The following is a 26,966-nucleotide window of genomic DNA, read 5'->3' on the forward strand; positions in this document are numbered from 1 at the left end:
AGTCTTGGATGATGACCCAGCACATGTTGTTCATTTTAAGAACACTTTCAGTGCATATCTGACAAAATGCAAAGAAGGTACTGTAAAGGTTTACGGCCGGGGCTCGACCCTCCCTGGGGAGGAGGGGAGCCACACCAGCCTCGATATGCGTCGTCTAAGTCAGCCCCTTTCTTCAGGGCTGAGCGACGCTGCGCAGTCGCTTGGGGCTCCGGCCCTCTGCTATAGAGCAGGGCAACAAACACAAAGTTATCAAGGCTCAGGGCGTCTTGGCTCACGGCTGAGCAAACAATAGTTCAGGCAGCTCAAGCCCTTTGGTGCAGGTCCGAGCAGTGGCACAGTTAAAGGGGGCCCAGCCCTTGGTTTGGGCGGGCCAGCAAACACGTCACAGAGGCTCAGACCCTCTTGGTTCAGGGCTGAGCAAACAATCACTCGGCTTAATGGCCTTCTCAGGCCAGGGAGAGGGGGACTCTGCCACCCGAGTACGGGTGGCAGGGGGAACGCAGGCCCACCCACTCCACTGCGTTCCAGCCTGGGGCCCTAGTAGCGGTTATCACCGCTAACGGTCAGTGGGGTTCCTGACCGCAACACACTGACATGGTTTCAGGTATATTTGCAGCCTGACTGGAGTCGGCTGCCCCCGGGCTACTTCCAATCTCCCCCTCTAGGTCTACCTGATCTGTGACGTCAGCCCCTGGGAAGTCCAGTAGCATGGGCCCCTCCCGGCCGGGGCTGGGCAGTAGGTCCAGCAGTACCTCTGGGAAGTCCGGCCAGGCCTGCGTTGGGGGTTCCTCGTGGTAACAGCAGGGACGGGGCGGCTCTGGCAGCTCCTCCTCGTAGCGGGTGCGGGGCAGCTCTGGCAGCTCCTCGTCGTAGCGGGCCCGGGGAAGCTCCGGCCAGTCAGGGCAACGGCCCTGGGCGTCAGCAGCTTCCCAGTTACGAGCACCCTCTGGCAGGACTGCTGCTGACGGCCGGCTTTTATACTTCCGGGTCGCCTCCTAACCCTCTGAGGGGCGGGCTCACTGCTCTGTGGCCCCGCCCCCTTAGGTGTCTGATGGGGCTCGACCCTCCCTGGGGAGGAGGGAAGCCACACCGCCTCGCTACAGGTACCAATGTGAGATTTCTAAAAGATTAGCTATAGCACTTGACCCAAGGTTTAAGAATCTGAAGTGCCTCCCAGAATTTGAGAAGGATGAGGTTGATACTTTCAGAAGTCTTAAAAGTGCAACACTCTAATGCAGAAACTACAAAACCCAAACCACCAAAAAATAAAAATAAATCAACCCTCTGTTTGTGGCATCTGACTCAGATAATGAAAACTACCATGCATCAGTGTGCACTGCTTTGGGTGTTATCAAGCAGAACCAATCATCAGAATGGACACATGTCCCCTGGAATGGTGGTTGAAGCATGAAGGGACATATGAATCTTTATCACATCTGGCACATAAATACCTTGTGATGCTGGCTGCAACAATGCCATGAGAATGCCTGTTCTCACTTTCAGGTCACATTGTAAACAAGAAGCGGGCAGCATTATCTCCCACAATTGTAAAGAAACTTGTTTGGCTAAACAAGAAGTAGGACTGAGTGGACTTGCAGGCTCTAAAATTTTACATTGTTTTATTTTTAATGCAGTTTTTTTGTACATAATTCTACCTTTGTAAGTTTAACTTTCATGATAAAGAGACTGCACTGCAGTACTTATATTAAGGGAATTGAAAAATAATTCTTTTACAGTGCAAATACTTGTAATCAAAAATAAAGTGAGCACTGTACACTTTGTATTCTGTGTTGTAATTGAAATCAGTATATTTGAAAATGTATAAAATATCAAAAATATTTAAATAAATGGTATTCTATTGTTTAACATTGGGATTAATCTTGATTAATTTTTTAATCATGCAATTAATTTTGGTAGTCACTTGACAGCCCTAATTTAAACATTAATGCATTTGACTATTTTAATTGCTGTTTGTGTTAGCAGAAACATCCAGTTAATTGTCTGGTCCGGTTGGATATTTCAGTAGTTTTCTAATTTTGTTATCCGGGGGACAAGTTTACAAGAGAGATCCTCTGATTGACCCACATCAACTCATTAATTTGCCATTGCTTTATCACTGATTAATTTTCAGGATCAGGAAAGGCACCCCACTCCGCTGGTGGCGAACACCGGTGTATTCCAATTTTTTGAAAGGATATTCCACAGGAGTCCACTTACAGGTTTTAAATAATAGGGACAAGTGGGTAGTTTAGTGGCTTAAACATCAGATTAACCTTTCCAGATCAATACCTATATTGTCTGCAGGTTCAAATCCTAACAGAGAAATTTCACGACACTCACTCATTTACCCTTGTGCGATGCCCTGCCTTCCCCCTCCCATCCTGCAGCACTGATGATATCTCATTCCAGTTGAAGTGCAAGGAGTGAACAGGATTTCCTCTGCTGTTCTTTCTGTGGCCACTGTGTGGTGGCAGTAAGCCACAGTACTGCATTTCCTATTGCCGCATTCAGTGCCCTGCGTCCTGCTGCACAATGTAGGAGGGAATCAGCACTGTCTCGTTTAGCCATCTCCCAGCAGTGGCAGTATTGAGAGATTAAGGGTGGGGAGAAGAGGAAGACAATGAGAAAGAGAATGGAAGGAAGTGTGGGGAGAAAGAATGAAAACAAGACTATGGGGGAATAGGAACAGACAAATAATATGCAGGAAGAGAGAAAATAAACCCATTATTGCCAACCCTGAGAGCTCAAGAGTTATGAGTTACTGGCTGAAAGCGTGAGATTATAAAAATGTTCTACATTCAGAATTTACACTTAAAGTTTAATTGGTTATGTTTTTTGGTCTCCTGTTTTTTAATCTTAAGAAGGTAGCCCCTCAGCCCCAATTTGAGTGCAGTCATTTCAAGCTGAAATTTCCGTATGCAAATGCAGAAATGTGATTCCCCACCACACCTCAAGCAGTCAGAGGGAGCTTCCATTTACCTACTGTAATCCCTCAGATTGCACAGCTGCAATTCTGTCATTATCCATCCTCTTCCCATAGCACTGTTCTGTCTCCTTTACAGCTTCTTCCCTTAATCTCCAGGCTCTCTCCTCACCCTCCTGGCTCTATCTTCCTTTCTGCTCCTCACAGATTCCTACTTCTTGTGTGTAATCCTCTGGCAACATTTTGTGTATTTGCATTTTCCAGGTATACTAGTAGTGTTGAGATGACTGTCTGTTTTAGGGGGGCATGTCCTAGTTGCTCCAGCTTTAAGATGAGATGAATCTTGAAAGAAAATTAGCACCAACAGTAATGCAAACTGAAAATTTGGCTATTTGTTTAGATTTCAATGGGGAGTGACAAGAAGTGTGCTGCTAAAATCTGTTGTCGGTTTTGGTCTCTGAATTGGGTCACTGTAAGAACTTGCTTGAAAATCTTCCTGCTGAATATTTCTACTGAATGTATTGGGATTGCGTGCAGAAGATCTGTCTACTAGAAAAAAATTACTCAGTCTTTCAGTTTTCAAAATGCATGAGAACGTTAGCATAGCTCATTACTGTCGTTCGTTGCATTTCTCAAGTAGGAGAACTGATGGTGATCGAAGATTAAATGAACCATTTTAACATACAGTAATTGCAATAAAACATACCAAAACCTCTTCTCAGTTCTGGTACACTGTATTTGTAGAAAGTACCACTAGAAATAATTATAGAGGTCTTTAACTGGACTTTTCCGTGTGGGTACAGGGAAACCAAAATAAATTACATAAAAGCAGCCTTATAAACTACTCTGTTACTGGCAGCACAATCCATAAATAATCCTGTTTTGGAATAAATCCAAAACAAGAGCAGAAGGGGAAAGGTATTGTTGAATGGAATAGTGAAATGGGATGGAATTTTTCACCTTGGGGATTATTTGCTGAGAGTAGCGGATGTCCTTCCAGTAAGCTAAAACATAATATATTTAAACATCCTTTTACCTGCACATAAAAACACCTTATTTCAAGGTCATGGGTCATTTAAATGTCATGTTTGAATTACTTTTGGCAGAGAGGGGACTTTTAAAAAGCCCTATACCAGGGGTTCTCAAACTTCATTGCACCGTGACCCCCATCTGCCAACAAAAATTATTACATGACCCCAGGAGAGGGGACCAAAGCCTGAGCCCACCCGAGCCCTGCTGCCCTGGGCAGGAGAGCCAAAGCCCAAGCCTCACTAGCCAGGGCCAAAGCCCTCAGGCCGTGGCTTTGGCCCTGGGTGATGTGGCTTGGGTTTCAGCCCCAGGTCCCATCAAGTCTAACGCCAGCCCTGACAATCGCATTACAATGGGGTCACGACCCACTCTGGGGTCCTGACCCACAGTTTGAGAAATGCTGCCTTATACTATGGTCAAGTAAGATTATTTTTATGGAAAAAAAAGCAAAGTAGTCATTACCAGGGACTCCAGAAAGGCTGTTGGAAATGGAAACAGCTCCAAATGTGTGAGTAATTTGAACTACCAAATAAACTAGACATATTTGGAAGACGATAATATACCGGACATTATGTAAGCTGTGGCAAATTGCCGGTATTGTTCTCTGGGTCTCGCGCTTTCTCTTCTCTGGGGTAGGTTCAGGGCGATATTGCTTGCCTCTGAACCAGTTCTTAATCACTCCCCTAGTGTCTTGGAGAGGAGTGGAAGGGAGGGACCGGCCCCCTCTACTCCAGGTCCCAACCCAGGGGCCCTGGGGTTGTGGTGAACCACTTGACTAGCGTTTCTTCCCGGTTACTTCCTCTATACCGTCAGTTGTGAAGCTTCTCGCTCTTCTCTATACAAGCCTGGTGCCCTACCTAGGGTTTCTGTTGGGCTTCCAATCCACCGCAGCACTCCTCCAAACCTTCTATTTCTCTCTGGACAACTCTTCTCTCTGCAATCTGTACTCTGCTCCAATCCAACCTTCTCCTTCAACTACACACCCTGTCTGACTGAAGCAGGGGTTTAATCCCATGACTGGAGTCAGGTGCTCATACTGGGTCAGGTGCTCTAGTTAATCTAAGCAAACCTCCCCCTTGGCAGGAATGATCCCCTGCTAACACTCTTATGCTGCCCTCTGCCACTGCTATCACAAGCATAAATCTTAATATCTGAAAGAGGGGCATTAACCAAAACATGGAAGAGTTTGAATAAAAAATGGCAACCATATGTTTTTGTTTAATGCTCTGCGAAAGTTAATGAAAGTGAACAGTAGACGGTATGAAGAATGGGAGTGAGAGGTATGTGGGATGATCGGATGTAGGACAAGGTAAAGGAAAGAGAACACAATGTGTGTGGAGCAGAAGCAGAATGAAGAAGAAGAGGAAGCTGTGGATGGTGATTAGGAATGGGGTGGAGTGATAAGGAATTGATGAATTTGGGACTTACTTGATCTCTTTGCAGAAATACAGTAACCCTACTTAATGTTGTAGTTAGTTCCTGAAAAATCAACTTAAATGAAACAATGTTAAATGAATCAAATTGTCCCATAAGATTTAATGTAAATACGGAGGGGGGGGGGAAGTGCGTTAGGGGTCCCAAGAAATTTTTTGGGGGCAGACAAAAGGCATTATACTTTGTACTGTACAATACTGTATTGTGGTTGGGAAGTGCCCCTTGCTTACCCTACACAGGCACAGCCCGCTTCAGGCAAGGACACTAGGAAGCACCTTTGCAGCAGCAATGGCAGCTTCCCTGGAGAACAGGCTCGGATTTTGTCAGGAATGCTCCAGGCCCATCTCTTCCTGTGCCTCCTCCACTCCAGACCCACCTCTTCCCACCCCCACTCCATTTTTTCTCCAGAGCACACCAGTCCCCCTCCTCTTCCCCCCCTGCAAAGTCCTAAGCGCCTCCCTCCCTGCCAAAGTCCTAAGCACTGCCAAACAGCTGTTTGGTGGCACTTAGGACTTTCTGGGAGGGAGGGGGAGGAGCAGAGATGCAGCGCCTCCCTGCTCCTGCCCCTCTCTCCCAGGAAGTCCTAAGCCCGAAGTACTGGGAGGGAGAGGGAGGAGCAGGGAAGCCCTGTGTCTCTCCCCCTCCCAGAAACTCCTGGGTGCCACCAAACAGCTGTTTAGCAGTGGGAGAGGCACTGGGAGGGGAGGGGAAGGAGGGAGAGAAGCAGAACTTGTGCAATGCTCCCTTCTAAAGTCACTGCTCTTCCACAGAATCTTACAAGCAGGCAGCCAAATGACATTATAAGGGAGCATTGCACAACTTTAAACGAGCATGTTCCCTAATTAAGCAGGGACGTAACATTGAAACAATGTTAAGTGGGACAATGTTAAATGAGGAGTTACTGTAGTTGGTTAGGTCCCTGATCCTTTGTTCCCCTTGATTGTCCAGTCCGAAGACACCAGAAATGTGCTCTGGCAGAGGTTCCCATGTGTAATGCTGCTATATGTGGTAGCTCACTGCTTAAATACAGAATTAGAGAAAATGTCATAATGAATTGTTAGTCACATAACACTGCATCATAACTGAGTACAAGATGAGCCTGGGAAAAGATAAATGGTGAAATCCAACAGTTTCTACAACTTATAGGTTAATAAACCTTTTAGGGGATTCTGATTGAGCACATTCTTTTTAGCAGCCTTTTACATTCATGCTCAAAATGCTTCATCTCCATTGTAGATTTTTAGGTGTAGCCTTAGATTGTTCTAGCTTTTTCTCCCCAGTCACAGGGGGGCATAATCAGAGGCAGCCTCTAATGGCTCCTCACCAGTGAAGAGCATTTTAAGGTGGCTTCTGAACACTGAACTATTTCCTTTGTCCTGCCAGAATCATAAAAAAGCGTTGAAAGGATACAGTTGTTCTTAAATATCCTTGTAAGTCACCTTTATTGTGGCTGTAGTATGACAGGCCTTCTATAGGCTGATCTTCCCTGCCCAAACCCTCTCTCTGTCACCCTCTCTATCACACTGAACAATGCCATCATTTTCCCTGTTCCTCATATCCATATTCTTGGCTTTATTTTTTGACTCAGACCTTTCCTTTGATCCAGGCTGCATCTTCCTGCACAACATCTCCAAGAGTGAAATCCTGGTCATGCTGAAATCAATGGCAAAATTCCCATCAACTTCAGTGGGGCCAAGATTTCACCCCAAGATCGAATCTCTCCCCACTGCCCACACTGCCAAACCCCTTGTCTAAGCCCATATCATCTTGTGCGTTGATACAGCAGTCTCTCCTCTCTTGCCTCCTACAAGTGTATTCCAAATGCAGCTGCTAAGATAATTTGCCTGGCATGTTGCTGTGACTGTCACTCTGCTTTTTTAACTCTCTCCTTTGGCTCTTTATCTTCCAACATGTCAAGTACAAACTTCTTGTCTGCATTGTCAAAGTTCTTCACTTTTTACCCCCACCATGCCTATCCATTCTGTTACCTTATTGCAGCGGCTCTCAACCTTTCCCGGCTATTGTACCCCTTTCAGGAATCTGATTTGTCTTAAATACCCCAAGTTTCACTTCACTTAAAAACTACTTACTTACAAAATCAGACATAAAAATACAAAAATGTCAGCACACTGACTGAAAAATTGCTTACTTTCTCATTTTTACAATTATAAAATAAATCAATTGGAATATAAATATTGTACATACATTTCAATGTATAATATATAGTGCAGTATAAACAAATTATTGTATGAAATTTTACTTTGTTCTGACTTTGGTAGTGCTTTTTATGTAGCCTTTTAGAATAGTAGGCAAATCTCTAGATGAGTTGACATACCCCCTAGGAGAATGACTGCCTTACGCTCTACCAAGCTTGCCAGCCTCAATTACTTGCTTATGGACACTTCCGACATACTTTCCCCAATTCAGCCCCTTACAGAGAAGGACAAGATTCCCAGTCCAAATCTGTAAAGCTATCAAGACTTGATCTTCCTTCAAGTCCCTCCTTAAATACATACATACATACATACAGAAAACTGCCATCTGGTAACTGCTAAGCAGGTAGTGAATTGTGTTCACTACAATTCGCTACAAATTATATACACAGCTAACCTGTGCTAAAACAATATACTATTCGTTAGCGCATCTTTTCTCTTCCTGCTTGCCCTGCTTGTTTGTTTGTTTTATCTACCTGTTACGTCTTGCTTTTTTAAGTTGTAAGCTCTTTGGGGCAGGATCTATGACTTATATGTTGCTAGAGAACAAAGCCCCCACCTGGTTGTATTGCAATATAAATTATTAATATTAAAAGATGCCCCGGACAGGTGTGAATTTCTAACTACAGGATGTGAGGAATGAATCAGTTAATTGCTGTGATATATCTTGATTTTAGTAAGGCTTTTGACAATCATGCATGACATTCTCAGAAACTAGGGAAATGGTCTAGATGAAATTACTACAAGGTGGATGCAAAACTGGTTGAACAACCTGTGATGTGGTACAGCTTGCCACTGCGGCACCCCCTGCTGGCTGTCCTGGGGCTCAGCTCTGCTAGCCAATGCACCCTCTTCTGGTGGTGTCTCACCACTGTCACTCCCAGGAACACAGCATGCTCTTCATGACACAGCCCTCCAGCTGTGCTGCACCCTGTGTTCCCCCTTCCTGGGGACCTGCAATCCACTGTCCAGCCACTTCCCTTAGCAGCAACTGCAGCTCAATGTCTGGCCACTGCCTCAGAGGCAAAGGGGTGGGGGAGGGGAATGGACCCAGGCCCACCCACTACTCTGGGTCCTGGCCCAGGGACCCTGTAGATGGCCACCGCTTGCTGCATCCCCTCCAGCTTCTTAGTAGAGCTCCCTGACCCACTTCCCCACAGCCCCAGCACCCTCTGTGCCTTTGCCAGGACCTCAGACTGCAGATCCCTGCAGCCCCCCAGGAGCTGCCTTTTGCTCCCTTGGTCTCTGCCTGCAGTACTGCTCTATTCAGAGTGCTTGCTGTCTTCAGCCTGCAAGGCAGCCAGTCTTCTTCCCTCTTCAAGCTCCAGGCAGTGACTGAAGGTGTTTTGTCCTGCAGCTCTTCTTATATGGGCTTGCTGGGCCCTGATTAGCTATTCCTCTCAGCCCTTCTCTGATTGGCTGCCTCCTGGCACCTCTTTCTGTTCCTTTCTATCTCCCTTGCCCTTCTGCTGGCTCAAGTCCCCTTTATCATCCTCAATCGGGATGTGCCATTCCCTGAGCTCCTGTTCTGTCTGTGAGGGCACTTCCTCTTCACATGCCCTGATTTCCCACAGGCGAAACAAGCATTCCCCCTTCCTTTTCTCTTCACAGGTTAGGGCCCTGGGGGTTTCCCTGCTCTCTTTCCCTTGGGGATAGACTTCTCCTCTTCCCAATAGGGGCATGCTCTCTTGAAGTGTCCCCTCTGCCCACAGGCATAACACTGGCCTGCTTGGCCTTCTGGCCTGACCCTGGGACCTGGCTTCTTGCCTCAGGCTTCCTGGCCCCGATCACCTCCTGGAGGGTCTTGAGCAAATAATGCTGCTCTTCTATTAGTTGCCTCAGGCATTCCTGCAAGTATCTCTGTGCCTCCCACTGATGCCGCTGGTTTTCCAGGATCTGCTTCACCACAGTCTGAATCCTTCTTGGTTGTTCTTCAACTCCCTTCATTGGAAGCAGCAACTCTGAAGTCCAGCCTGGGAAGGTACATCTGCCTTCTGCCAAAAAGGCCTCTGTACACGGCAGCTCCATAGTTCGTTTACCCACCAAGTATCCCTTAAATACTCTTTCAAACTCCTCTTCTAACAAGGGCAGCCGTCAAACAGTCTCTGAGTCTCTCACTCAGTCCCCTTCCCTCGGGCAACCAAATGCCCACATTCTCCACCACATGTGATGTGATGTGACTCACCACTGCGGCGCCCCATGCTGGCTGTTCCAGGGATCAGCTCTGCTAGCTGGTGCACCCTCTTCTGGTGGTGTCTTGCTACCGTCACTTCTGATCCAGGGACCCATGTCACTCCCAGGATTGTGGAATCCTCTTCATGACACAGCCGTCCGGCTCCCCCTGTGATTTTTAAGAACAGGGTAGATATATGATAAATGGTCTGGGTATACTTGGTCCTGCCTCAGCATGGGGGATGGACTCGATGATCCGTTGGGGTCCCTTACAGCCCTGGATTTTTATGATTCTGTGATTTCCTACAAAAGAAGATGTGGGAATCTTGGGTTTAAATCAGTACTTTCCAATAATAACTAGATGGAATAATGCAAATTCACATTTCTTCATCGTTATTTAGAGAGCAAAAATCAAATGTTCATGCAGCTCTTGGTCCCCACACTATGCATCATGGCTCTGTGCCTCACTTAGTCAGTTTCACCACAGGCTTTGTTGGAGGAAAGAACAGCTAGAAAGACTCAAGAGAGAAAAATTACCTGGAAAATTGGTCTTTTAGTCATTGTGTGTATTCACTCATCAGAAATACTCAATAGTGGGGATTTTATCTGAATAAAGAGTGCAGTGTCAGGCTTAACATTCCTGCAAATGCTGCTGTTAACGGAAACTATTTTTTCCTGAGCCTTTCAACTGTGCTATTCATTTTTTTTTCTGTCAGAGAAATAGTCTGTTAAAACAAGTTTCTTACTACCCCACTGTAAGGAGCTGCTGTTTAGTAAGAACAGGCCCCAGAGGTCAGTCAGAGCAGTATCATGCTTTATATTACGATTACAAAAGCATCTGGATGGGAAAGAGGATCTATGCATAATGTACCCTTCTGAATAAAATATACTGAAAATGAATATCAGCCATGATGTTGGCTTAATGTCTTGGTTTGTATATGGGGGAAGCATATTAAGTTAATAAAATTATGTATTCAGTTCCCATTTCTGTCTTTTGCACCATTTTCACTTTCCTTTGCAGGTGACCTTGAAAATAATCTCTTCTAAAATATTTCTATAATTGTAAGCATGGATCTCTGTTGAGAAGTTTCATTGGTTTGACTGTTTTGCTGTTCCTACAGGGCTTCAGGAATATGTAGAGGCAGTATCTTTCCAATATTTCATCAAAACACGATCATTAATTAGTGTTAAGGAGATCAACAAACAGCTAATATTTACAATGGAAGACAAAGAAGAAGAAACAAACACGGTAAGAATTGTTTTGTTCACATGTGATGTTAGATTTATCCACTTCTATTTTCAAAGAAACCTTCCTATACTTAGTGTTTCTAATGTATTTATCGCATATTGTAACAGCTTCTGGTGATCATTTCAATTTTTTATTTATAGAAAGCAAGCTCTTCATAAATACATAGTTGTGATTTCCTTGGTAATACGACATGCTAGGGCAGAGGTGGGCAAACTACCCTTCTCCCTGGCCCCTTAGCTCGCGGCCGGGAGGCTAGCCCCCTCCCCGGCAGCCTCAGCTCACTGTGTCACCAGCACAATGCTCTCGGCAGCAGGGTAGTGAGCTCCTGGGGCAGCGCAGCTGCAGAGCCCGGCCTGACCTGGTGCTCTGTACTGCGCAGTGCGTGGCTTGCTCCAACCAGGCGCCACCAGCCACCGGTGCTCCAGGCAGCGTGGTAAGGGGGCAGGGAGCAGGAGGCGTTGGATAGAGGGCAGGGGAGTTTGGGGGCTGGTGAGGGGTCGGGGTGGTCAGAGGACAGGGAACAGGGGTGTTGAATGGGGGCAGGGGTTCTGGGGGCGATCAGGGAGAAGGGGTGGTTGGATGGAGCAGAGGCCTGGGGGGGGGCAGTCAGGAAGAGGAGGAGGTGTTGGATGGGGCGATGGGAGGCAGTCAGGGGCTGGGATTTCAGGGGTGGTCAGGGGAAAGGAAGAGAAGGGGTGGTTGGATGGGCAGGGGTCCCGGGGGAGCAGTCAGGAACAAGAGGGAGTGTTGGATGGGGCAGTGGGTGGCAGTTAGGGGCTGGGGGAAGTTAGGAGCGGGGAGTTCGGGGTTAGTCAGGGAGAAGGGGTGGTTGGTTGCGGCAGGAGTCTGGGGAGAGGGTGTGTGTGTGTGTGTGTCAGGGGTGAGAAGCAGGAGGGGTCGGATGGGGGCAGGGACCGGCCATGCCTGCCTGTTTGTCCCCTAACCAGCCCTTCATACAATTTCTGAAACCCGATGCAGTCCTCAGGCCAAAAAATGTGCCCGCCTCTGTGATAGGGAAATGTATTGAGGCCATAATAAAAGTCAGTCAAACTGCAGAGGCCTACAGTGGGTTAGAGATGGTTAGTGCTCACAACATAATGGACTAACAAGATTTTAAAGTTAGGTAATTACTGGTTTAGCATTTGGCCAAACCATGCTTTTCATGGGTAGTAGAAATAACCTAGATCCCTGATATGTGCCTTTTATTCAGGGACCAGGCTGAGCCCTTTTCATTGGGAAAAGGGGCCGGTATGTTAGCGTACCATTCGATAATTCTGGAGGAACTATTCTACATTTTGTAATGCATATTGCCTATATGATTATATCCAGCAGCACTCAGATATCATACTGATAGGGGTAGTATAAGAACCTAAGCAGAAGAAGCAAAGGAATGTAAGGGGTACAGTAACTTCAACTGATTCAGTCCCATTGCTCAACAATGAGCTAATTACAGGAGCCAACAGTAGAGAGTGATGAGAGGAAGGGTGTTGTCCTCTGTCAGTTTTATCAACTTGCAATTTTTTCACTATAACCAGCTAGTATTAAAATACGTGTTCTGTGTCCTAGCAAGGTCACCGATATCTCACTTAGAATTAATCTTGAACTTCCCCAGGGAACAGACTTGCTTTCCTTCCTTTCTTATGCCTAAGCGTCTTCCATTTCTTGCCCTTCCTCTCTCCCCTGCCCATCCCTAAATAGAACATTTTGTATATGGCCAAAATACAGCCTGGCCATCATTTTTATGCAGCCTTTGGAGGAACATTCTATTTTTAAAATTTATATTCAGATGTAAAGTGGATCAGTGTGTGGAATTCATAATGTCATTTTAATTGCTGTTCTAATGAGATATTTGCAGTCTTTAAAGAGAAAAATCTCAAATGACACTGAATGAAGATGCATGGAAGTGTCTACACTGGATGGGCAGACCGGTGGTCATCAACATCAGTTATTTCAAAACCAAAGAAACAGCTGCAATTCCTCGCCAAAATTTTTGAAAAAAGAACAAAGTCATAAGCAAGCTATGATGCGATATTAGCATTGTCTCCAGAAAGTGACTGAACAGATTTGTTTGGAGACAAAAGTTAGTTGGTCAAAGGAAATGATCACTATTAGACTATAAAAGCTAAACTCTGATGTCTACAGCCAGTTGTGAAACCAGGCTTATAGTATTGTTTTTTTCTTCTGTAACGTGAGTAACAGTGCACACATTTTTCCATGGGCTTGACTTGGTTTAATTTTTGGATGAATGACCAGCTGTTGAGATCATGAATGAAACTCAAGCAGATACATTCATATCTCTAAAGGCTTCACTATGGGGAGATGGACACTGCTGCAATCTATGCAGCAGGGCTCAATTTAGTGGGTCTAATAAAAGCCCACTAAATCAACCGCAGGGCGCTCTCGAGTCAACCCCAGTACTCCAGGTTCCCCAGAAGATTAAGGTAAATCAACAGGAGAGCATCTCCTGTCGATGCAGCATGGTGAAGACACCAGGGTAAGTCGACCTAAGCTACATCGACTCCATCTATGTTATTCACGCAGCTGGAGTAGCATAACTTAGGTTGATTTACCCCTATAGTGAAGACAAGCCCTAAGAGGGCTCACAGAAATTAAACAGTATAAAAGGTCACTGCATATACGTAGGGCAAGAAAAGTTTTAATGAGATGCTGAAAATTAAGGAGTATTGTTGTGTAACTCCCCAGGAAGAGCTCCATAGCAAAGTAATAGGTATGTATTATGGTACGAATATACTAGTAAAAATGATCAGTGCCATTCAGAGGTGTCCCTTATGCCACTGCTAGTTGAACAATTGCAGAGAAATTGGAACCACTGTTAGGAGATCCAAAGTACTCTTGTAATGTCAGCTGGACACAAAGAGATTCAGTGTTGCAGTCAGGTTGTTCAGACTTGAGAAATAAATAAATCCCTTCCCACTGGCACTGTAGGCATGCTACACTCTTCCTCTAGCTATGGGAAGAGAAACCTCTGCCACCACCTGAGCCCTTGGCTCCCTCTGTGACTGTAGTGCTTCCCATTATGGATCCTGTTGCGCTTGCCTTCCATCTCCAATGTCAGTTTGTGTGTGTGAGAGAGGCCAGGTCTACACTGCGACTTTAAATCGGTTTAATGGCCGATATACCGATTTAACGCTGTATCCGTTCACATGACGTCGTCATTAATATCGATTTGACCGCCTCCTTAAATCGATTTCGGAACTCCTCCCAAACAAATTCGATAGTGATAACTCGGTATCCTAGGCTTCGTGTGGACGGAATCGACCTTAATGGCCTCCCCCCGCGCGCGCTAATCCCAGAGTGCACCACTGAGCGCTCTGCGACAGATCTGAATCTCGGAGGTGCGCGGGCAGGTGAACAGGAAAAAGCACCGCGAACTTTGGGGAGATTACAGTTGTCCGCGTTGGTGTTCCACGTGAGTGGGGTAATCAGCACGGTGCTGGCGATGCGAGTCCAAATCCAAAAAGAGCTTCCAGATGGACTACGGGAAGTACTATGTCTGGATCGCTGCTATGCGGGAGACAAATCCGTTGTGCTGCTCCGTTACAGAACCAAATGCAAAGCTGAATAAAAACTGCAGGCTCACCCGGCCTCTGAAAGCGTAACGGGAGCCTAGAACTCAAGAGACGCTCATGAAGGAGAGGGGGGGTACTGACTCCCGTATGCACAGTCCACCAGCGAGTCTCTGAAAATTTTTCCATCTTGTGCTTAGCATCCAAATGTCTTGTAGGTTCAATACACGAGGTCTGGGCGTGGTTCAGACAACAGCTCCTCAGTTTTTCCCCCCCACACCACCAACTGAAAAATAAAGCGGAAAATTGCTGTGCCTATCGGGTTTGCTCATCACTCTACGAAAACCGGCGACAAAGGGTGTCCCTGCCTGCCTTCACAAAGGGAGGGTGAGGCTGTACCCAGCACCACTCGGGGCAATGTTTTTCTGCCCCCATCAGGCACCTGCTGCTCTCAACCGGAACGTTGGAACTATGGATTACGCTGAGGAAACAGCCTCAAGCTGAGGAACAGCTACCCACAGTGCACCGCTCCTTAAATCGATGGTAGCCTTGGACCAGGGACGCAAGCAATCGATTTTGTGATTGCACTGTGGACGCGCAAACCCGATTTTATAACATCGGTTTTGTAATATCGGTTTAAACTACTTCGAATTAATCGTGCAGTGTAGACGTAGCCAGAGTTTCAGAATGTCTCTCTGTGTTTCCCCTTCTTTTCAGCTTATCTTTCAAAAGCCACAAAGGAAAAAAGTTTCAGCCATTATGTTACTTTAGTTTCCAGATGAAAATATATTTTGCATTTTGCACATACCTTTGCCCAAAATTGTTGCTGAAATTTCATGGTGACAGTGATGCTTCAGCAGCCTAAAATGTTAAAGAAATTTCCTGGAAAAATGTTTACCACTTTAACACAACATTACTAAATCCTAAGTGTACTCAGAAGTCTGTGTGTTATGTAAGGTGCAGGTATCTTCTTTGATAAATATTCTTTCTCCTGAAAGAAATGCTGTAAATGTAATACGTGGTGTCTTTAGATTGCTAGCCTATTGAGTTGAACACTCAAGCATGCAGCTGCATAACATTTCCAGGCAGCTGGGATTCAACTCTAGGTATAGTATTAAGCAAATGTCTCTAGAGAAGAGCAAACATCTTGAAGACAGATGTTCAAGGGCTGCCTTTACTGAACAATTTGAAACCATGATGTCTTAACATTTTAATACATTTCAGAATGGTCAGGCTTCAAGTATTATCACTAACTGAAACAAGTGTTTTGTCCCATTTGAACTGTTGGCAAGGGCGACTGGGAGTTTTACATGGAGGAGCACAGCACCAGTTCTGCTGCTACAGATAACTCATGGAAAATCACTTTATTTAGAAGAAATTGTGTTGTAAATCACATTTTTCATAGTTCTCTTCTTATATTCCCTACTACTAAGAATATTTGCAAGGAAACCAGATCATTGAGTTCATCTGCTCCTGTTGAAGGCAGAAAACCCTCTGTGACCTACTCATTTTCACAACAAATTGTGATGTCATAAATACAGGATTTATGACTTCATGTGGAGAAAAAGTAGAAGCAGCATCAGATGAACTCTTACGAACAAAAAATCAGTTTTTCATATACCATGGATGTCTTCGGGATATAGAATGTGGGAAGGGATATACAGAAATTTTATGATTTAGGAGCAGAACTGTTTCTTGATAAAACAGTATTTCAAGTACTCCATGAGGTATTGGTTACTTTTAATAAGATTGTAGAATAATGGATCTGGGGAAAATTCCAGAGCAACACATCCATTTATTCTTGAGTCCTGCTTTTTATGATAACCATATTTTAAAATATTGGATTGTATTACAAAATGATATGATTTATTTTTCCTAACCCTGGCTCTTACATTGACTTCTGCACTAGCATTGGGCAGGTCAGTTACGGCCAATTTTTTTAAACCTGGTGGCCTGAGGTCTGTGCGCAAAACTGTAAATGCAAGTAAACATATATGCAGAGACAAATTTGGTAACTATGTGTACAGATATAGATGGTAGATATAGGGCCTGAATTGCTGTCTTCAGTGTTTGAAAATGTTTGTTAATGTATTTGCCACTGTTTTCTTATCTGTGAAGTGTAGAAGATACATACACCTGTAAAGTACAAAAGTAAGGGTTAATGAATTTTATGAAGTGCTTTTGAAGCCTAACCTGCTACTATATAGAAATGCTATGTAGTTTAATTTTACTGAACGTTTTTCAATTGTTGTTGGTCTACAGTTATGCCAATTAAGCCAATGTGTGTTTAAACTGGTGCAAACCACCATTTCTTCACTTTTCAATATTCTGTGCTGTGTTTTGTCCTCAGCCCTCCTCCAATCCACATGATAAGCAGCTGTGCACTTGGAGTCTGAAGGTAACACCTGTTGATTACCTGCTGGGTGTGGCTGATCTAACAGGAGAGCTGATGCGGATGTGTATTAACAGTGTTGGAAATGGTGATATAGACACCCCTTTTGAACTGAGCCAGTTTTTACGTCAGATTTATGATGGTTTTTCCTATATTGGCAACACTGGACCCTATGAAGTGTCTAAGAAACTATATACCTTGAAGCAGAGTCTGGCCAAAGTAGAGAACGCCTGCTATACATTAAAAGTGAGGGGTTCTGAAATCCCAAAGCACATGTTGGCTGATGTATTCTCCACCAAAGCAGAAATGATTGACCGAGAAGACGGTCTCTCCTAAAACACTGAGACAAGCATGGCCCTGAAGGGCCCTGGGCTGTACAGTTGGAAGCTTGTTAGTATTTTGGGTTTGTTTTCAATAGACCCTCGTCATGACTTTTATGTAGTGATGTTTTTAGTTTTACTTAGCAGAGCAAGATTATTAGCAAAGGTAACTTGTAACAAAAAAAACCCCCTTTTTAACATAATGTGTAAGTGCCCACAGAGGAGAGGTTCACATTTTTGTTCAATCTCCTGTTTTCCTCTACTCTGTGTGCTGTCATAATGGCTAAATATCGATGCCACCTCAATGGTGGGTGTCTTTCAGTGAAGTGGACTCACTTCAAACTGCCTGGGCCACTGCATCAGTTTTCAATGATCGCATGATGTTCAGAGCATGTTATGAATTAAATTTTGTGATTCTGATTTACCCACAATTTCTCTTGGGCCCCACACCTTAGTGTAGCCTGTGTCTGTGTACCCCCGTGTCAGAATAGGGGGTGGCCAAAGGCCTGGAGAAGCAGTAGCCTGATGGTTTAATCAGAGCAAAACAAACCCAGCCTCCCAGCATCTAAATCTACCCTAGTCTTTGATTCATTAGATTATTGGGATCAGAATGTTTTTATAGGCCCATTTGAGCATACTTCTCTGATGCTGGATCTCCATTGTTTAATTTGTATCTGCTTAACTCAAATGTTTGTCTCAATGGAGCTGAAATTGAAGCAGAGCCAAAGGTGTATGTAACCTGTAGTTTGAGCTGACTGCTATTTTTGAACATGAAACTAACAGTTTTCTGCTCATTGATGAAACTCATAATACCTGGTTAATATTAGTGTATACCGGCCATTTCAGGGCTCACAGCTTTATTTTAGCTCTGCCTTGTTGCCTTACTGTTTTGGCATCATTTGGAAAATCCTTTAAAAAATGAATTTATTGTTTTAAATTTAAAGAATAAAAGCTTTAACTGATGCAGCATCTTAGTTTGCTGAATAGATCTGTTTCTGGACAAGTGCAGAAATGTAGCCAAACAAGTTTATCATGGATAATTCAGCAGTAGGACAGACTCGTTGCTCGATGCTGGTTGCATGCTGGTCACCTAAGAGGATATAAGGTTAAGACAGTGGGTAGAATTCTGCCCTCCACTATATTTGTGGAACCCCAAGGGACTCCAGTGGAATTGAACTGGTGTTAGCGAAGAAAGAATTTGGTTCAGTGTGTTTAACTGAGATGACTTATTCCTTTGAAATGTGTTGCCTTGTGTGTTTTAATACTATTATGAAATAGAAATTGCAATAAAAATAAGGCAGATGAGCAAATTCCCTGCATTTATTTGGCATTCTTTAGCTTATTGGCAGATAATCTGAATTCTCACTTGTATCCAAAGTTGTGAAAGCCCCTTAAAACTATATTTTATGCTGGGGGGAAACAGCAGATAAAATAATATGCTCTTTTTAAAAAAATAAAGAAAAGCTACTCCAGGAAATAGGCCCCTTAAGCACAAATGAAAATACTGCATGTTTGTTGTTTCCACTTCCATATGATGTACTGCCAATATTTTTCCCGTTAGCATGTTATATCCTAGTTTACTGGGGTCATCTGATATATGACCAGAACAGCAGTTACTTAGTGTTTATCACAGGTTTTCCCATTGTTTCCATGTAAAGAAATATTTGGTGAGTTGAAAAAGGAGTGTTTTTCCAATTGTTTAATACCTTTTAAAGTGCTTTTTAAAAGAACAATAAAATCATTAAAAAGCTATTGTGAATGAGTGGTAGTTCTTTTACCTATCAGTCTTATTTGAGAATACTTGACTAGTAATAGCGGAGTGCATTCCATTCTTACAGTTCAGAACTCTATTCAAAGGTCTGACTTATTCCCCCATACTTTTACCTCATGATTGGCAATTCACCAATACATGGTCTCTTTATTGTTTCTCCTCCCCATTAATTTTATCCTATTAATTAAAAATAATAATGCAGCTGTGGCTGCACATGGGCCTTCCACATGCATAATCAAATGTAGAGCTCTTAAAGAAGTTGACACTCTGATGGCAAGACAAGTTTATTCCTGGGATGAATAGAAAACAGTGCCAAGTGGCTGTGCCTGTTGTACCTACAGCCTGATTTTTCAGGTGTGCTGAGCACCTAGAGCTTCACTTGAAGCTGGTGAGAGTATAGTACTCTGCATTTTGGGAGGAGGGATCTTATATCTCTCAGAAAACTTGCAGTAAGATGTACTTGTCTGAAGCAAAACCATGAAGAGATAACTGCTAGAGGCACCATGAGATATTAAACAGAAGTCTCTTCTCTCTGTTCTGGCAGCTATCAGGTAGGAGTTAAAAAAAATTCCATGGCTCTTTTTAAACACACAATGAATCAACCCGGCTGCCCTGGCAGTGTTACCCTCTTTCAGTGAAACAGATTCTAAAGCCCAAGCTGCTGCATTTGCCACCGATGAGCATATAATGGCTACCGTATCTCACAAAACAACCACTGCACTAGTACTGTCACTCATTGCTTTTAAAGCACTTTGGAAACCTTTGAATACTAAAGAAGCAATTCTTCTCTTCTCAGAGTCTCTTAAGAACAGTTACATATTCTGCCTAATATATATTGGGTTTAACAGTTCTGAGATTGGAATAAACTTTCCACATGGCTACAGAAGATATTTCATTTTTGTAAATGACGTCAGGCATGATTTTTAAGCCTCTTAGTGGCCCTCTTGTCCAGCAAATCAAATGCATGAGTAATCATCAATAGGAACAAAGTGTGTGTGGTATATTAAAGCACCATGAGAGATGGGAAATAGCTAATGGCTTGCAAACCTCTTGCTCAAGGAAATATTACCCCCCAAAAAACAATTAGACTGTAGTTGTTTGAAAAGTGACATTTATCCACAAAACAAGCTGCTAAACAAGCAATGGCAGTTTTCCCATTTCTTACCCCATTACTCTGTGGAGCCATTGATATGTTTAGTATTGAGCTAGAACAAGGTGACATCATAGCAGATGTTTCATGAAGGCTACGTTGGGCGCTAAAATCATCTGCCTTTTTCGAATCCTCTTAAGAGACGTGAATTTTCTGTTTGGGTTCACACTTGTACAGAAACTACTCATTTGCAATGGGGAAAAGAAACCCATCGTATTTTAGCTTTCCTTAACTGCCAGGGAAGTTATGCAAGAGAACAGCTCCCTGTTGACAGAACGTGTAATATTATTTTGACTTACTGTCTTGGTTATTTTGGTTGTGCACAAGGTTTACCATAATCACACACATACGTTTTATACTTGGTATCTATACAGTATCCAAAATCCTTTGCCCCAAGGAGTTTACAATTTCAGATTAGAACAAACAGAGCAAGGAAGATGGTAAACAGAAGGGTGGAGATGGAGAGGAAGGGAAGATGAGGTTTATATCAAAAGAAAGCGGTTGCTTGGTTTAGTGCTTGCCTGATTCTGAAAAGAAGCTTTAAAGTTTTTTAACATTTAAAGAATTATAGTAATTGTTCTGTTGTTGGGATGGAGGAGAGTCACAAAAGGGGAGAATGAGAAGGTGTTTGTGTGAGGAAAGGGAAGTGGAGTGTAAAGGGAGATGAAGGCAGGAGGACTGTGGGGGAGGGTAGCCATGGATGAAGATATCAGGGTGAGGTGCAAAATAAGCTAGATACATCTGGTGATGTGAGATGAGACCATGGGAAGGTTGTGTGGGTCAGGAGTGACTTGCGGAAAGTTAGACAAATCATTTGAAACCAGATGATTTTGTTAAGAAACATTACTTTTCTTCCATACAGCAGCTTGAGAGGGAAGAACCCTGTGGATTCCTTGGGCACCACCAGCTGCCCTCCCATTTTCCACAGTTTTATTTTCCCTTGAGGAGCCCATTCCTGGTACAGGAATTCCTTTTTCCGCAGGACTCTGTCCCTGCAACCTTCCCCAAAGGATCCTTTTGCAGCTTGGTCTGGAATTTAGCTGCTGGGGAAGAAAGTGGGACCTGCTCCCTCTTGCTAGCTGGGCCTGGGGTCACAGACCCCCTGAGCTCTGTCCCTGGTAGCTTCCTTCCTGCTGTGTAATCACTTCCCAGTAGCACATCTGGACCAGGCAAACCTGGTTGGCAGCCGACCTGTCCTGCCTGGGTGTCCCCCCACTCAGCTGGGGTCTTAGCTTCCACTGTGCTCAGTGCTGCCCTTGCTGTCCCAGTGGGGGCAGGCAGCGAGCTCTTTGTTCTTCTTACAGCATCAGAGCCAGCGTGAGCCCCCTCTTCAGTGTGCAGGGGGATGGGGAGCATCTCTTCCTACCAGTCAGCCCGAGGGGTCTGGTTACAGACAGGCAGGTATTCTGATTCCCTGATATGACCAGCAGGAGGCGCGCAGGCGTGAGTCCTGTGTGTTTACACCCCCTTTGAATCCAGGAAGGAGCACTTGAGAATTCCTCCCTGTGGGGTACTCTCAAGCCCTTTCACCCCCCTTCTGTGGAAGAGCAGAGAGAAAAAACAAAGGAGATGAGCTGTGGCTATCAGCTAGTCAATCAACATGCACAAACCTCACAGAACACCAAAAATCCAATCCTATTCTTAAAAAAAAGTAAATTTTAATAAATCAAAAAGAAAGAAAATACATCTGGAACTTAGTAATTTGCTAGATTTTAAAAGAGCAATTCCAAAAATTAAGCACCCAGACTAGCTTTCGTGGTGGTTCAGCTTAAAGGTTACAAGCAAACAAAAGTATCTGAAATTAGCACAGAGGAGATCCACAAGCCAAAATAAACCTGATAGCATCTAACTAAACATTCTATATCCAAATTATTTCTTCTAGGTATGGAAAATACTTTTTCATACCTGGTTCAAACCTTAGACAGTATTTCTGCTTGTAGCATTGCTGCTCTGTGTCCCTGCAACCCAGAGAACAACAGACAAAGGGAAATTTCTTTTCCCATTTTAAAAAGTTCTATCCTTCCCATTGGCTCTTTTAGTCAGGTGCCTACTTTTTTTCTTTACCTGGAGGACTTCTTAACCCTTTCAGGTAAAGTAAGTAAAGAACAGGTACCAAGAGGGATTTTAATGCTAACTGGCTAGCTGGGTGTCCATCAAAGGGAGCTCCCCCTCCCCTTTATTTATCACAGGTGATTTCCCTCTCCCCCCATCCTTATGCCTGAAGTTAGGCATCTAAATGAAGAGAGCTTGGTTTCACAAGGTGCTGACGTCTTACTGGAGTCAACAGGAATTGCACATACAGAGCAGTAACACTTGCAAGATTACGCCTCTGCCAAAAATTAACAAAAAACTTACTTTTCTGTTTTTATTTACACACACAGCCTGTGGCAGGAAAATGAGCCCAATTCACAATTTTTAGTAGAAACAAAGAGAACATTTTATATCCACCTGTATTTTGGCAGCCACAATCTTTGTTGTGAATCACAAACCTTTGCAAGCTCGTTACATACCAAAATTAATATGGTTACTGATGCTGCTGTTTCTCTCGTTTTTCCCTTTTAATTTGGCTCCCTCATTCTTTTTCTGACTCTTCCCATTTCTTAACTTGTTTGTTTCTCAGGCTCTGGCCAGCAGGTAAGAAGGAGCTGCACCATCCTCCTGAGCCATTGGTCATGAGTTAGTCAATTCCATCCTAGCTGACACCCTTGATGAAACATCTCCGTGCAGGAGCATATCTATTCCAGCTGCCAGAAGCAGAGATCTCTTGGGCTCTGAATGCAGGTTGGTTTTGCTCATGACTCCATTTTGAGAAACGCTGCTGAAACTGGTGGGTCTGGGTGGGCTTCTATTTATTTCAATGTGCCTGTCTGCATACATCCCATTACAACCATTGTACCATGTGACAGTGGGTATCTGGATCGGTTGATAGGGCTCACGCTGCTTCTGCAGACAAGCAGCCCTTGGTTATTTTTAGGTTTGTAATCTTCACAAGCCAAAGTAAAGTTTGGGAAGCAGGGACCATGTTTCTAGTTTAGGAGAGAGTCATTCAGGATCACCATTTTCCACCAGTTTATCCTCTTTTTAACCCACTTAGCATCACTTTTAAAGGGCTGTTTATGGAACCTAGCAGAGGAGTGTTTGCCTACAACGTCTTCTGGAGCCAGTCAATGCCTCCCTGAGTACTGCCCAGTACTGATGTCATGTGTCTTCTCCCAGCTCCTCCCATAGGCTTGCAGGCTGATGCTTTGGTACTATTGTGCCTTCCCTCTGCTGTCTGCTATCTGAACTCTGAGCCTCTGCTATTCGATTTCTAAAACTAGCTTCTAATATACTTTTACTATAAGTACCTTGAAGGGTTTCCCTTTTATAATCACTGTGACGGGTTGGATCAAAGAAACCCCCTGGGAGCTGCCACCTGATGTGCTCAGACTACTTCTACCTCTGCCTTCCCTGCCAGCTTGGGTCCCCAGCACCCTGTCTTGCTGAGCCAGACACTCCCATCTGCTCCAGCAAAGACCCAGGGTCTGAATTACTTGCCCCAAAGCTGCAGATTTACCTGAAAGCAGCAAACAGAAGTGTTCCTGTCTTTAACACTCAGACGCCCAGCTCCCAATGGGGTCTAAACCCAAATAAATCCGTTTTACCCTGTTTAACTCTTACACGGGGTAAACTCAAATTGTTTACCCTCTATAACACTGATAGAGAGAGATGCACAGTTGTTTGCTCCCCCAGGTATTAATACATACTCTGAGTTAATTAATAAGTAAAAAGTGATTTTATTAAATACAGAAAGTAGGATTTAAGTGGTTCCAAGTAGTAACAGACAGAACAAAGTAAGTCACCAAGCAAAAAAAATTGGCAAATCTAATTCTAATCAAACTGAATACAGATAATTTTCACCCTCAGAGAGCTTCAGTAGTTTTTTTCCTCACTGGACACCTTCCAGGCGTGGCACAATTCTTTCCCCTGGTACAGCTCTTGTTCCAGCTCAGGTGGTAGCTAGGGATTCTCATGATGGCTTTTTTTTTGTTCTGTTCCACCCTTTATATATCTTTTGCATAAGGCGGGAATCCTTTGTCCTTCTCTGAGTTCCACCCCCTCCTTCTAAATGAAAGATACCAGGTAAAGATGGATTCCAGTTCAGGGACATGATCACATGTCACTGCAAGTCCTCATTGCCACTTGCAGCACACACCTATACAGGAAGACTTACAGGTGAAACAGCCTCTCAGTCAATTGTCCTGTTAACGGGAGTCATACAAGATTCTAAACCACCATTAATGGCCCCCACTTTGCATAATTCAATAGGCCATCAGAGTTTCTCTTTTATATTTTAGTTTCAAGAATCCAAGAGCGGTACATTTATACAAATAGGATGATCACACTCAGTAGATCATAAGCTTTGTAATGATACCTTACAAGAGACCTTTTGCATGAAGCATTATATTCACTCATTAGCATATTTTTATAAAGCCATATAGACTGCAACGTCACAATCACACTCGCCTCTTATTATTTAAATAAAGGGGTTTCTGTCATGTAGGGTCTGCCCTTCATTGCTGTCGGAGAAAAACGCGGTTCTCACTTTTTCTTTGGGTGCAGCAAAATCAAATACTTTATTCTGGTTAGCAGCTACAACAGGGAGAGAGTGCCCTAGGACACAGGGTTGCCCCAGTCCCGGACAGGTCTCTCAACAGGTAAACAATTACAGCAAGCATTTATATCTTTGTTACATACGATAATGAGCAACAGCTGCATTTTGTTTATACATAGGCTATCCTGCTATCTTATTTTTCTCACTTCTGGGCGCCAGTCTACGTATTTGATTATCAGTGCAAGGTCGTGATAACTTCTCACACAGTTCTTTCCTACTTGCCTCACACTATCCTCGCTTCTACAAGTCTCACATCATTAGGGTTACAGCTGGCCTAACTCTTGCTAACAAACTGACACGCATTAAGATCTCCTATAAATCCTTGTCAATTCTTTCCCTTCTTCCACATTGCCAAACAAGATCAGATAGCTCAACAAGCCCAATGTCCTTTGTTGCCCCCCTTGGCCTTGCTTAGCTTATGACATAGGCACCAACTGCATGAGTGCTCAAGGGCTCAAGCACCCACCGGAAAAAAAAGTGGGTGCTCAGCACCTACCAGCCACAGCTGTTTGGCAGTACTGCCAATCAGCTGTTTGGTGACTTGGAGAGGCACTTGAGGGAGGGCAGAGAGGAATGAGTGACGGGCGGGGTGGGAGCCTTGTGGGAGGGGGCAGAGCAGGGTTGGAAAGAGGTAGAGTGAGGGTCGGGCTCAGGGAAGGGGTGGAACGACGGCAGAGTTGGGGTGGAGCACCCCCAGGGAAAAATAAAAGGCAGCACCTATGGCTTATGATATCTGGTTTGACCACGCTACCATTTGTTCACTTGTCCCACAGCTGTTCGCTTTTCTTGCCACTCTTCCCTGTGGGCATGATACTCCCTCTAGTGTACAAAGCCACTATCTTTTCCATGTAATCCTTCCTCTAGACTCACTTCTACCAGGATGCCAGAGGACATTGCCAACAGCACTTTGGAGGACAGGATTAGAATTCAATGTGATCTTGAGAAATTGGAGAATTGGTCTGAAATCAATAAGATGAAATTCAATAAAGACAACTGCAAAGTACTATGCTCAGGAAAGAAAAATCAAAGCACAATTACAAAATGGGGAATAACTGGCTAAGGAGGTAGTATTGCAGAAAAGAATCTGGGGGTTATAATGGGTCACAAATTGAACATGAGCCAACAACGTGATGCAGTTGTGAGAAAGGCAAATATCATTCTGGGGTGTATTAACAGGAGTGTTGTATGTAAGAACTGACAGGGAATTGTCCCAATCTACTCAGCACTGGTGGGGCCTCCGCTGGTGCATTGTATCCAGTTTTGAGCACAACACTTTAAGAAAGATGTGAACACATTGGAGAGAGTCCAGAGGAGAGTAACAAAAATGACCTATAAGGAAAGGCTGAAAGAACTGGGCATATTTAGAGAAGGATGAAGTGGGACATAACACCCTTCAAATCTGTCAAAGTTGTTATAAAGAGGATAGTGATCAGTTGTTCTTCAAGAAGTAATTGGCTTAGTTTGCAGCAAGGGAGATTTAGGTTAAATATTAGGAGAAGTTTTCTAATTCATAGAGATAGTTAGGCACTGGAATAGGTTACACAGGGAGGTTGGGGAGGTCATCGGTCTATCACTGAAGGTTTTTAAGAATAGGTTAGGTGTAGGTATACTTAGGCTATGTCTACACTACGCACCTTACAGCGGCACAGCTGGGCCACTACAGCCATGCTGCTGTGAGGTATGTAGTGTAGCCACTCTTTGTCACCTGGACAGAGCTCTCCTGCTGACAAATAAAACTACCACCAGTGAGGGGCGGTAGCTTTGTTGTGGGGAGAGAATTTCCTGTCAAGAAAGCGCTGTCCACACCAGCGCTTTTCGTCAATAAAACTTTTGTTCATCAGGCTGTGTTTTTTCACACCCCTTGCCAACAAAAGTTTCATCAATGAAAATGCAGCGTAGACAGAGCCTCAATCCTGCCTCAGCATGGGGGATGGATTAGAGAGCCTCTTGAGAGGCCTCCCAGCCCTACATTCTAGGATTCTGAAAATTGGACTAACTGTGGTGTTAGCTCAAAGGTACTGGGCATCAGTTTACTAATTGTGCTGGGGATGCAAAGAGCAGGATGATCTTTCACTTCTGTTATTCTGTTTTTATAATGATCTGCATTACAGCAGTGCCTTTAAGCCCCAACC

General features: G+C 44.1%; 1 protein-coding gene across 2 annotated transcripts in view; it reads left to right on the forward strand.

Moving 5' to 3' along the window:
- Positions 1-19,007, forward strand: part of TSNAX (translin associated factor X) — a 56,638-nt gene extending 37,631 nt beyond the window's left edge. For both annotated transcript variants that reach the window (XM_032790857.2, XM_032790858.2), the window contains exons 5-6: positions 10,893-11,020; positions 16,898-19,007. In XM_032790857.2, coding sequence (XP_032646748.1) covers positions 10,893-11,020; positions 16,898-17,275 — 506 coding nt within the window. In that variant the 3' untranslated portion in view covers positions 17,276-19,007. The remainder of the gene's footprint in view (positions 1-10,892; positions 11,021-16,897) is intronic.
- The last annotated feature ends 7,959 nt before the right edge of the window (positions 19,008-26,966 follow it).

Source organism: Chelonoidis abingdonii, chromosome 3 (genome assembly GCF_003597395.2).
Source record: "Chelonoidis abingdonii isolate Lonesome George chromosome 3, CheloAbing_2.0, whole genome shotgun sequence".
Lineage (NCBI taxonomy): Eukaryota > Metazoa > Chordata > Testudines > Testudinidae > Chelonoidis > Chelonoidis abingdonii.